The sequence below is a fragment of the Lepisosteus platostomus genome, chromosome 2, assembly GCF_059453375.1.
Source record: "Lepisosteus platostomus isolate fLepPlt1 chromosome 2, fLepPlt1.hap1, whole genome shotgun sequence".
Lineage (NCBI taxonomy): Eukaryota > Metazoa > Chordata > Actinopteri > Semionotiformes > Lepisosteidae > Lepisosteus > Lepisosteus platostomus.
In genome coordinates, this window is record NC_142612.1 from 3905263 (window position 1) to 3917066 (window position 11804).

An 11804-nucleotide genomic window follows, 5' to 3' on the forward strand; every position below is an offset into this window, starting at 1 on the left:
ACAGTGCACAGATTATTCTAAAAAAAACCACCTCAGCATAGCTGAGTGCGATCTGAGCTGGGGTTTGCTAGTGAATGAACTTTTGGAAGGTGAGGTCATTCTTTAAATAAACTATAACGCATCTTCAAGCGGAACCTTCCCCTCTCGGAGCAGGGGAGCAGCCGGTGTTGGGGTGCTGGGTGTACTGTCCTGGTGCCACCAGAACACAACCCTGCCGGGTTTGGACATGTCTTTGAACATGGTTTGGACCCGACTCTGCTGTGATCGGGATAAGATCTAGGGGCTGTAGACACTTCGTAGCGAAAACTAGACGCCTGAAGACAGTGTTGCTACTGTCGTTTGATGTCGTAGCCGCAGGTCGCTTCTCACTGTATCGGATTGGTCGATGTAATTTTTTTTTTCCGGTGTTATATTGATCATGGAATGATACAAAGGAGAAAAGGGATCCAAAAACGTTAGATACGAATAAAAAAAACCGCAAAACGACACGCTGCTAGAGAGAATTTTTAAATCTGAACACACTATTTTTTTTTTATCATGTGCTATTTTTCAAATTTCTAACGCCGCTTAAGTCATATCGCGGCCCCACCCACCCCTTGCAAGCATCAAGGCGCAAAAGGAGAGGGTCGCGTCAGGCGGTTCCGTGCCGTGACTGCGCCCGGTATGAGCGGAACCGGGAGGCGGCCCGGTGTGGGGGTCGGGGTGCTCGTCACCAGCAGCGCCCACGCAAGCTGTGTCCTGCTCGGACAGAGAAAGGGTCCGGTCGGGAAGGGTACCTATCAGTTACCCGGGGGGCATCTGGAGTTCGGGTAAGCCTGCTTTTAGACCGGTTGTCGAAATCGTTTGCGCAGGAAGTCAGACGGGTTATCCCTGAGCTAAAAAAAAAATCACTTGTGCATCATGTGGTGATTTACAGTACCTCTGCCAAAGCCGGATTCGGTCAAGGATGGTAGATAAGTGTATCTGCATATTAAACGATCTCAACTGGACCTGGCGTCTAGGTTTGTTTGTTTTTTTTAAATAAGACTATTTCAACAATGGGCTGTTCGTTCATTTTAAGTGCTGTGTGTTAGGAACTCGTCACCTGATAAGAACAATCTGACATCGAGGAGTTTCTGCCAGACTGCGGAGTTTTCTTCACTCGAAGTTCAGCTACCCCTCGCTAATCTTGGATACATTTTACGCGTGTACTTCTTGAGCGCTACGTGGCCTTGTCTGTGCTTGGTTACCCCCGTCATAGTATGTAAAACCGCAGTCTTTCAGTTTCCTGTTCTAGACCTCTAAAATGTGAAAAGACGAATATTAAGGGTCCTTAACATGAATCAAAGGGGGAAAGCGGTGCTTCAGTTTTAAAACCTGGTCACTCGGGGGTCATTATTCTAGTAGTGAAAAGTAAACCCTATCCGCACAGGTCAGCTTTGTGATGACAATACCTACCTGTCTGTTTACTGTACGCCTTGCATGGTTTCAGATCGATCGAGTCACCTTGTGACTTGGGTCCGTTTTTACAGTTTGTGGTGCGGGAGTGTAAGTGACGCGGGGGGGGGGGGGGGGAGATGCCGAACTGCCGAAATGGACCGGCGTCCTGGCCAAATTTCCCATTGGCCCTTCCCAATCATAGCCTCCTAACAATCCCCCTCCATGAACTGGCTTCATTACTCTGCTCTCCTCCCCACTGAGAGCTGGTGTGTGGTGAGCGCTCTGGCGCACTATGGCTGCCGTCGCATCATCCAGGTGAGGCTGCACATTGGTGGCGGTGGAGGGGAGTCCCCATTACTTGCAAAGCGCTATATAAGTGTAAGCAATTATTATTATTATTATTATTGTTGTTGTTGTTATATGCTGAAGCACGGCAGAGCCCATGATCGAGCGGTCACACGGCCAGCAGGTGGTTGTGAGGCAGGTGCAGGAGAGGGCTTGTTAGTAGCAGGTCCAGCCACCAGCAGTGTGTGCGATCATCAGTGGTCACAGAGTACAGCACGGCCCGATATTTAACTGCACGGGTGTCGGTGAAAATCACGTCTTTTGGGATGGAGACACACACACACACATTCCTAGTTCACTGTGGCGATTTTAGAACTCGTATACCAGATTATAAACACCAGGCATTTATACAAAGCCGTGTGACGTGACTGAGCCGAGTCTCTTGTTATTCCCCGAAAAGAAATTCTATTCGGACAATGAACAGGTCTGTCTGTTCACCGTTTAACATGTAAATACATTTATCTGCTGTATCCGCCCACTGAGCTGGTGCTGTACACCTGAGCCTGTTCTCATTGCGCACCAGCACGCACTGAAATGGATTGATTAACATTGGCACAGGACCACGGCCCCCGCGGCGTTTCCCTTTCTCCGCGGGGTTTCGGTTGCGTTTGCCGGGGGACCCATTCTTGTTGTTGTTGTCCGCCGTCTCAAACCGTGGAAATTTTTGTGGGAAACAGGGAAACGTGGGAAGAATGCGCCGCGAGGGAGGTGCTGGAAGAAGCGGGACTCCGGCTGAAGAACGTCCAGTTTGCTTCGGTGGTGAACTCCATCAAAGTGGAAGAAAGCTACCACTATGTCACCATAATCATGAGAGGAGAGGTGGACGCCGACTACCCTGCCGAGCCTGTCAACGTGGAGCCGGAGAAAAACGAAGGCAGGTGTACATGGAAGCTTTCAGCACAGAGAAAGTGAAATAAAATAAAATTAAAAGTGAAATTAATTTATTTTCAGAATGTTTTAGAATTTTATTTTCAATTGGCTAATGTGGGTTACTGTGTGTTAATAAAAATGGAACAAGCCTAATTTGTTTTTATTTTCAAAAGGCACAAATTTTGAAAAGGTGTGGTGACTTTCTATATCCACTGCAGTTAAATTGGATGAAAAACCAGAAGATGCTATGCCCTCTAGAAATTGTCTGAAACGCTTGCCCCCATCATTGAAACGAGGCTGGGTAGGTGGGGCTGACCTAGTGTGATGTGTTCCAGACGGCAGCAGTGATTTCAAGAACTGTTTTCTTTGATAGGATGGTCCTGGATTAAATGGGAAGATTTTCCACCGGACAGTCAGCTATTCCTGCCTCTCGCCTGCTTGAGACAACAAGGCTACCACCCTTTCAAAGACTGCACACAGGGCACCACAGACAACAACACTGGGACAAACCGCCTTCAAGCTGGAACGTACCGTTGAGATGGTAAACTTTGCCTGTTGCACCTAAAACCTGGTGAAGCAGGACTCTAGGTAGGTTACGGTGTAAAAAACAAATTCTGGAGAACTTTGTGAAAAAGTAGGGTGGTGTCCAAAATCAGATGTTAGTTCAAGAGCTTTGTTGTATAAATCATTGGGACAGCATACAGTATGTACTGTTAAAGTGAAGGGTACATGAAAAGTGTTTTTTATTTTGAACCGAATGGTTTAATGGTTGGTCCAAAATAGGGTTTCTATTATCACAATCACAAGCCTGCGGGACCTGTGTGCCTTCACATCTCGAAACCAGCTGATGTGTCATGTAATGGTAATTAAATATTTATGTTACCCGTTTGTGTAAAAAAAGAAGTGTTCTCTTTTATTGTCATATGTTCTGTAAAGAAAACTGAACCGCTATATTGCTGGGTCACAAACTCCTGTACCACACATTTTGTTATTGTTCACATTGAACATTTGCAAACGAAATGAGGAAGCAGCATTAGAATCATCACAGGTGGTCCTCGACTTCCGGCAGGGTTAGGTTGCGATGACCCCGTCGTAAGTCGATTTCATCGCAAGTCGAAAAATCTGCGATCGCGTGTATCGCGATACCACACGCACCATATGGATGTGTAAAGAATTAACAAGCATAAATGCTACAATCGTGTAATCGGCTTTGTTATATTTTTTCACATTTTACTCTTCACTCATGGTAAAATAAAAGATATTCTAAAATGAAATACACTAAAAGTAATCCATGCTGAAAAATGAATAAAAAGGCGCTGCTTTGCACTAACCGTGAATCCACACTGGGCCCGAGCGATTTCTTAATGAAGCTTGTAAATCCCATCGGATGAAGCAGAAGAGGAGACTTGTGAGGGTGGATCCTCAACATCATGGTCCTCAGGACTCGGATCACCTTCAGGGGCTTCTTCAACAATATAGAACAATTTAGACTGAACAGTTTGCCTTTTCTTTTCCCTATAAAAAGTAATTCAATTAAGGGGACGGCCGTCATAAATGCAAGTGGTCACAAGTCGCATTCATTGTAAGTCGAGCACTACCTTTATACAGTATCTGAAAGATGGCAACAAAGTGTATTTCATGATTAAGGTTTTCCCTTGTACAGGGAAAGAACCACAGACACTTAATTACCACAAGACTTTTATTTACAAAGTAGCAAATCTTTGTACAGTATATACAGTTGTGCAGAATTTCAAAACTATTGTAAAATAAATGCCAGGTTTTACCATTCCTTTATTTTATCCAGAAACAAACTGAAAATGAAATTGTGAGGTATAATAACCTAAGGGATTCCCACCACTGTATCGAATATTACAATTAGATAGTCATACAGCAAAAACATTAAAACAAAATATACAAAGAAATTCATAACACATACAATAGGTGTTAACAGACATGGGTGTTGATCAGCCCTGAAACAGCCTTTTCACCACGGGACTCTTGAGCTTCCCTTACTGTCATGAGCAACAAGCTTGTGTTTTAAACTCCAGATGACCTGAATGACTCCCTCTTGTCAATCCGCAGAACCACGCAGTATTTTCCATTTGGCCACTGGATAAAAGCTGCCTTCTCAAGAATCACCCATCGTCTTTCTTTTTCAAACACTGGCAGCAGGCTAAAGCGTCAGAAAAATGAAGCAACTGAGACGGTTCGTTCTGAATGTACTGAACGACACTTCGTGTCAAGCCACGTTCCCTACCCTGCCATCTTCAGCAAGCACTACCTCTGCATTTAGCCTTTAAGCAGGGGGCCAGAGTCATCGCAGAGACAGCAGTCTGATCCAGGCAGTGAGAGTCACAGCTCTGAGACGAGCTAGCTAGGGCTGCCCTTTCACTCTGATGTTTCACAGTTCATCTCAGGACACTAGGGAACAAACACAGGTAACGGGCCTGTGGAAATGAAACATCTGAGTTTCTGAAGACTACATATTTGTTTTACAGTATTTTAATTAAAAAACTGAATCCAACTTTTGCGTATTTGACGCCGTTAACTTAATGACAATCACAAAGCACCCGCAAAAAATAGGCTTTCTTTTCCTTGTCGTTCACGAGCTGTCCGGCTGTACAGGACGTAGAGAAACTTAGACCTTTAGCATTTTCATAATCAGCAATCCCAATTATAGAAACTGCCATATTCCTTTTTTAAACCAGATACCAATTGGACCACTGGTCCACATCTGAAATGTTAGTGGCTGTTTTTTCTCACATTTACATACTGCACTTAGGTTGTATCCTTTAGTCAGCTGGTAACGGGGAACTTATACACTCAACTAAGAGTGACAAGTTCAAATTTACTATTCAACTCACATTTTCAAGAACACAGCCACCAATCTTCCACGTGCACCCTGTGGCCAAGATAGCCCAGCCTATCCATTAGATTAACTTCATTTACATCCCCGACTCCAACATGAAACTCTAGGAACTAGAGCGATACATTCTGATTGGTTTTTTTAGACCTAAAGGATCGCTAGTACATCAGTGCCAGGGACAGAATAGCAGTGAGAAGTGTAATAGCTGTATTTTATCTTTACTTTCCACCCTGCTATCATTTGCTTCATTCCCTTCAGGATATGTTCGGCATCTCGTATGGATTCACAAAGCCAAAGACATCGAGCTGTCCTGAACGCACAGTCCTGAGCCACTATTATCAAAGATCACTCAAAAAGCCCCCCCATTGCCTTTCTGAAAAATCTAAATAAAGTGGCATCTGTACATCCTCGTTCACGTCTGGATAACAGGGCTGTAAATCTCCAGACCCCTCTTTATTTATAATGCTGCTAGAGGATTTTCCATTTTGCGGCCACGTTATTTGAATTTTTCCTGTGTGTAAAAAGGCAACATTTTAAGTTGCGTCTGTCTTCATAGTGTAAGACTGTTCTCCTGCGTAATGAGTCCTGTCATTACCAGTTTACAGTTCACTACAGATGCCGGTTTGCTTTCCAAAGACTCGAAGACCCACTCTGGGGACGTCGGAAACGACCGATCCAACTGCGAGGCGGGGCGCCCGGTCCCCTAGTCCGAGTCGCTGCTGCTGGAGGAGGAGTCGGTGGACATGACCTCCACATCGTCCTCGTTCTCCTTGTTGTGCCCGGGGGGCTCCAGCATGAAGTCGTTGCTGTGGTGGGGGGGCAGCATGCCGACAGACATGTCACTGGACTGCCAGGGGTACTGGGGCGTCAGCACGTCTGGAATGAGAAGAGACCGTGAGGAGGGCTGCTGGAGAGATGCGACTTAAAACAATTAGCAAATCCACATCCTAAATGCCACAGCCCCACGTGAATATTGGTATTATATTACTGGGATTCTACGGTCAGAAGCTGGGTGCAATCCCTCCTGTAGGACAGGCTCCCCATGAGACACAATGGAACCAGGCGCTGACAAAACTCGTAAGTCCTCCTTTTTGGAAAGAAACACCCATCTATGTGATAAAATCACATTGCTCCACTAAAGCAAAGAGACATGTTGGTGCCGCAGGTGAGACAAGGCTACCAGGCAGTCTTCCGGCTGCGAGGGCGTCCCCCGGCAGGTGCCCGTTCACCCCGTTGGTGGGCAGGTTGCTCATGTGCCCCAGCATGCCGCTCCTCATCTCCAGATCTGTGGGGTAGGGTCTCCGGGGATCTCCTGAAACGGCACAGTCACCGATCACGTCCTGAACGGACACAAGAACGTTTCTCTTCCGAGACCAAATCATTTTCTCACAAATTCTCAGATAATTATGTTTTTTAATTCAACTGAACAGAAATCCAGGACGGATCATACAGCAAATCAAACTAAATAAGGATTAACATTAACATCATTCACATTAAAATAAATAATCACAGCGTCTCTTCATACAGTTATTTATTACATCTAGTGCCGCCTTTTTTATTTTCTTAGACTCAGTCCAGAGAGTCTATTTTTTAAATGGAAAATATCAGGTAAAAAACAAGATCATCCTTAATCCTAAATAAAGCAACTGCATGTGACACCCTTTAATTAAAACAACATGATCGCCCATTTAGTCCAGTACACTAACTACGAAGAAGTTTTATAGCTATAACTGTCAGCAACACAGTGCAGATCAATGTTTACTGTAAAAACAGCCCTCTTCAAAACTGGAGATTTCATAAATTTAAGATTTGTATGGGACTTTGCACCAATTTTAATTATTAATTAACTTGCCAGACTGTCAAGCAATTAAAAATCTGCACTGCTGGGACTCTGTCCCCAGCTCCAGTCGGAAGGGAAGCCCCAAACCCAAGTTCTCCAGAGTACCCAGCCTTACCTGGCACCCAGTTGAGGGGAGCACATACTGCATTGCTGGCACTGATCCTGTGAGCATATTTAATAATTTCTTCGGAGGAGATGCTTCCTGAAACAAAGACATTCACCATTAAAGCACATTCTACGTCAGTATGTACCATCCGCACACTGGCTACTTGAAGGGATCGGTTTGGAAATTCTGACCCAGAACGGTTGTTCCTACCAGTGCTTTACCTACAGGACCATGTAAAGTATCTTCAGCAAAAAAAAAAAAAGAAACATTTTTGAAAAGCAGCTCTTTTACGTGCATCATGCTCATGATTTTTTCTATGCTTGATTAACTTGAGAAATTATTAATGAAACTTACTGAAAGACCTATCAATATTTTGAAATAAAAATAATCTTGACCTTTTCTTGCTTTTTCTATGGACTTCAGTTTCTCCTTTGCTTGGTATACAGCAGTCGCCTAAAAAGAAAGAATAAATGAATGAATCTTACTATATTATTTTAAACACATGACTGGAAAAACTTGAATACTTTGACTACACCTAGTTGACTACAACTACATAGTCCGTGTTATTATATACTAGAAACTCCCTGCAGAAGTTTTTGGAAACTTTATCCAAAATGGCATTGTTTCTACAACACGCTCATTCAGGGCGCCTCAGGTCAATTCCAGATCACCCAGACAACATCCTATACTGTATCTCCTGCAAAAAAGGCCCAGCTATCTACGTTGGGGAAACCAGAAGGAGACTAGGAGACCGCTTCAGAGAACATGTTAGGGCTGTGAAGATGAAAGATTTCTCCAAGCCCATAGTTTTTTTATTATTTCGCCTCAGACGGCCATGATCACACTGATCTCTCGGTCTCTTTTCTCAAAGAAGGGTTTCTCAACTCCCACAGCAGAAAGACTACAGAAACGAAACTCATCCTGAAACTAGGTTCACACCTTCCCCTTCTCTCAATGACTGACTTATTCTTGTGTAATCTTCTCTATTCTCAGGCAGCTCTTCACCCCTCTCTGCTTTGCACTTCCTGAGTGGCCTCTCTGCCTCCTCCTCCACTTGTCCAGCTTTTGTTCTCCTGTGCCATTTAATCTTTGCTGTCTGCCCTGTCTTTCTCACACCTGAAGAAGGCTCCACAGCCGAAACGTTGTTTCCTTTCTTTTTTCTTTTCTTTTCAGCAGGGATTAAAACCCATTGCCTGTTCCTTTGTTTTTACATTCTCACTTTTCTTCACAACAAAACCTCAACATTTCACCAAGTGCACTGTTGTCAAGATTAGTAAGGAAAGAAAAATGCAGCCCCAGCGCTACTATTAGAAATATCTGTAATCTAAATAAACTGTTTTTGACTATGAAGAAGCAGTTGACTAGATACATATTGCAAGAAAACCAGTTCAAAGCCAAAATTCCTAGCAGAGGGGTCCGATGGCAATACAAATGTCTCTGTTTTAGTCACCCTGCTTACCAGTATGTGCTCGGCTTCTTTCAGCTGTTTCTGCAGCTGCTGGATATCGCTGTCTCTCTTCTCCACCTCTTTCTCCAGGAGCTGCATCTCCAGGTGGACCTGACCTTGCTCCTGAGCCACTCTCATCAGCTCCTGGAACTCAGTGTCCCTCTGCACCAGCAGTTCCAGGATCTGCACAAGAGCACGCCCTCTTAAACACGCTCCACTGCCGAGCCGGGATTTCCACTGGGAGACGAACAGTTCTTTCTCAGAAGCGGCTTGACTAAAGTCGTCTCGTTACCCAGAAACAAGGTGGGCCCCCCAAGAGGGTCTATGTCCACACATGGAGCATGTATATTTTAAATCCCTGTTCCTAAACCTTTTTGTATGTCAGGGACCAGCTCCCTAAGGTCCTCCTCGCTCGAAGAAAGCCTAGGCTAAAATTAAAATAATGGAAAACAAGTACTGGATGCATCCATTTTGGTACAACTGCACCTCTGTCTGTAAGGTCTCGGCAGGGACCAGTCAGCATCGTTAAACAAGCATACGGATGTGTTTTCTCTCTTCTCTTTTCAGCATGGAATAAACCTATGGATATGCGTGTAACCACCCACTGGAATAATTTGACAGATATTCAATGTAGTGTAAATGTGTTTTTTAATAAGTTAGCCCGGCTCCACTGAGACAGGCTGTGTGATTGGTAGGGATCCGAGTATTTGTTCCTCCTAAAATGTAAGCTGTTTACGCAGGCACGCTTTTTGTTTTATTACAACAATTCGTTTGAAAGTGAATGATGTGCTGTTGAAACAAAATAAGATCACCTTCCAAAGGAGTTTACTCGAGACGAAAACGTAGTTATACCTGAGTCTCTTCTCCAGGCTGGGGCAGTTTCTGATTCCTCGACAACGCCAGCATCTCAATCAGTTCCCTGCAGTTCATATATACAGTTAACATAAGCAGATCGTAACAACTATTGCACATGACCGAGGCAACTTAACAAAGAAATACAGATACTATACAGTAAATGTAAATATCACTTTTTATAAGAATTTCTTCTTGTTGTTTTTTTTCCACAAAACGTGACAAATAAATATAACATTTCATAACCTTTAACACGCAAAGTGTCTAGTTTGTCAAACTGCATTGAAGCTCAGGTAAAATCAGTTGCTCTGTGATAGCCTACACAGGCCAACATCCGAGTCCCCGAAATCCTTTCAGACCTTTTCTGTTCCACTTTACTTCCACAGGGTAAAGTCTTTCTGGCGTAAATACTGTATTTCTCAGCGAGCGTACCTGGATAACACCTCCAAATCGTCTAAAACAGACAATAACCGATCTTTAGTTGATCTATCGGAAGCCGCCATGATAGAGTAACTTTCATAGTGCGCATGTTCACACAGACAACAAATCTAGAGAGACCGGACAAGACAGAAAAGTCGTCACTAAAAATCAGTGGTGACACCTAGTGGAGAGATGTCTTTATAACCTGGGAACAACAAGGGGTCGATCATCGTCCGGGGTTAAATACGATAAACCTGATTGTTTTTCATTTTTTATGTGTTGTTGTTTGTTTGTTTGTTTGTTTGTTTGTTTGTTTGTTTGTTTGTTTGTTTGTTTGTTTGTTTGTTTGTTTGTTTGTTAAAAGCTGGGTCTAGGGTTTGTTTATGGCTGGAAATCCTCTGTATGTATTACCCGCATTTACCTTATTTGTACACATACAGTAAATACGTGTCTCTAGAGGCAATAATGAAATACACACTAATATACAAGAATACTAGTGCAGGAGGGGGTTAATTTACAATAGATTGCAACGTCCCCCACAAACCACACGTAACTAGGACTCATTTCACTGTGTTCAATGTGATTAACATGTTCCTGACAAGGCTTTTTTTATAATAAGTAATGTAAACTATGCCTCAATACATAGGGATTGGCAATAGCTGAAGTATAGTGAGTGCTACTTGGGCATTTGGAAATAACCAAGCAAGGGAGATGAGTGACCGGCACAGAAACACTTCTGAATATGTCTTTTAGGACAGAGCTCCCTCTAGCCAATGAGCAATCCAGATTCAGAATCTTTCTTAATGAAATAAAAAGAAATCAGAGAATTAGAGAATTTGGCATTTAAGAGCACAAAACAGGCCCTTTATTCACAACAACAGATGTAGACTACTGCTTGCACACACCAATCTCACAAGAATTTTGGGGGGGTTTCATTGGATCATTGACTATAAGACCAAGCTTCAAAGAAAACAGCTCATCAGTGAGGAGCTCTCTTTCTGCCACAGTAATTTGTTGAAAACCAATTCATTAGATGGATCGGATTTGGATTTATCAGATATTGAAGATGTCTGTGGGGATGCTGGACACTTGCATTAAGTCCCATTGTAGTCTCCTCTGTTCATGATTAAACAGGCTGTCAGTGCATGACAGTCCCTGAAGCCCTGGGATGTATCTGACTGCTCCTGGCTGCAGTGATGCCAGAGCAGCACAACCTTGATATAATGTGCTGAGCAGAATTATACACAATATTCCATTTAAGGCTTACTAGTGCATCATGCAAATTCAACACAACACATCTTGTTTTAATTTTAATATCATAAATATTTATTCTAACATTTTGCTTACATGTTTAATTACTTTATCATAGAAGATATAAATGAGGTGTCAGCGTAAACTTGTAAGTCTTTTTAATATGCCGTGTCTTCTTTCTCTGTGTTTCCCATTTTGTATTCTTAGCTTAGGTATTTTGCCAGAAGAAACTCTGCGCTTGCCAACATTAAACATCATCTGCCAGGTGTTTGTCTGGTCTTGTATTTTATCTATTTCTTTTTTAGGTGCTTGTACAGGTTTTGCTCATCTTCCTAATTTGATATCATCTAACAAACCTTACTACAAACCGTTTTACTAGCTACACCAC

At 43.2% G+C, this 11804-nt stretch overlaps 2 protein-coding genes across 3 annotated transcripts; one reads left to right on the forward strand and one right to left on the reverse strand.

The window, feature by feature from the left end:
• The first annotated feature begins 132 nt into the window (after positions 1-132).
• nudt15 (nudix (nucleoside diphosphate linked moiety X)-type motif 15) lies at positions 133-3537 on the forward strand. Its single transcript, XM_088646507.1, has 3 exons — positions 133-809; positions 2442-2638; positions 3008-3537. Exons 1-3 carry the CDS (start codon positions 664-666, stop codon positions 3169-3171), a joined length of 507 nt encoding a protein of 168 aa, XP_088502633.1. The 5' UTR covers positions 133-663; the 3' UTR covers positions 3172-3537.
• A 784-nt stretch (positions 3538-4321) lies between these two features.
• On the reverse strand, positions 4322-10280 carry med4 (mediator complex subunit 4). Of its 2 annotated transcripts, none has more exons than XM_088646493.1 (7): positions 10178-10280; positions 9746-9812; positions 8906-9076; positions 7842-7899; positions 7456-7542; positions 6681-6812; positions 4322-6376 (listed from the first exon to the last, which is right to left on the reverse strand). In XM_088646493.1, the coding sequence occupies exons 1-7, from the start codon at positions 10246-10248 to the stop codon at positions 6204-6206; spliced, it is 759 nt and encodes a 252-aa protein (XP_088502619.1). In that variant the 5' UTR covers positions 10249-10280; the 3' UTR covers positions 4322-6203. The 2 variants fall into 2 exon arrangements, with proteins under 2 accessions (XP_088502619.1, XP_088502611.1); XM_088646485.1 differs by having other exon boundaries at positions 8906-9130.
• Between the last annotated feature and the right edge of the window lie 1524 nt (positions 10281-11804).

Bases quoted from the DNA above. Each gene is read 5' to 3' on its own strand.
- nudt15 (XM_088646507.1), top strand. From the start codon at position 664: ATGAGCGGAACCGGGAGGCGGCCCGGTGTGGGGGTCGGGGTGCTCGTC. The intron at 810-2,441 runs GTAAGCCTGCTT...TGTGGGAAACAG, and splicing joins GGGGGGCATCTGGAGTTCGG to GGAAACGTGGGAAGAATGCG. The intron at 2,639-3,007 runs GCAGGTGTACAT...TTTCTTTGATAG, and splicing joins GGAGCCGGAGAAAAACGAAG to GATGGTCCTGGATTAAATGG.
- med4 (XM_088646485.1), bottom strand. From the start codon at position 10,248: ATGGCGGCTTCCGATAGATCAACTAAAGATCGGTTATTGTCTGTTTTA. The intron at 7,900-8,905 runs GTAAGCAGGGTG...CTTTCTTTTTAG, and splicing joins AAGAAGCCGAGCACATACTG to GCGACTGCTGTATACCAAGC. The intron at 6,813-7,455 runs GTAAGGCTGGGT...GTGCCGTTTCAG, and splicing joins TCCCCTCAACTGGGTGCCAG to GAGATCCCCGGAGACCCTAC.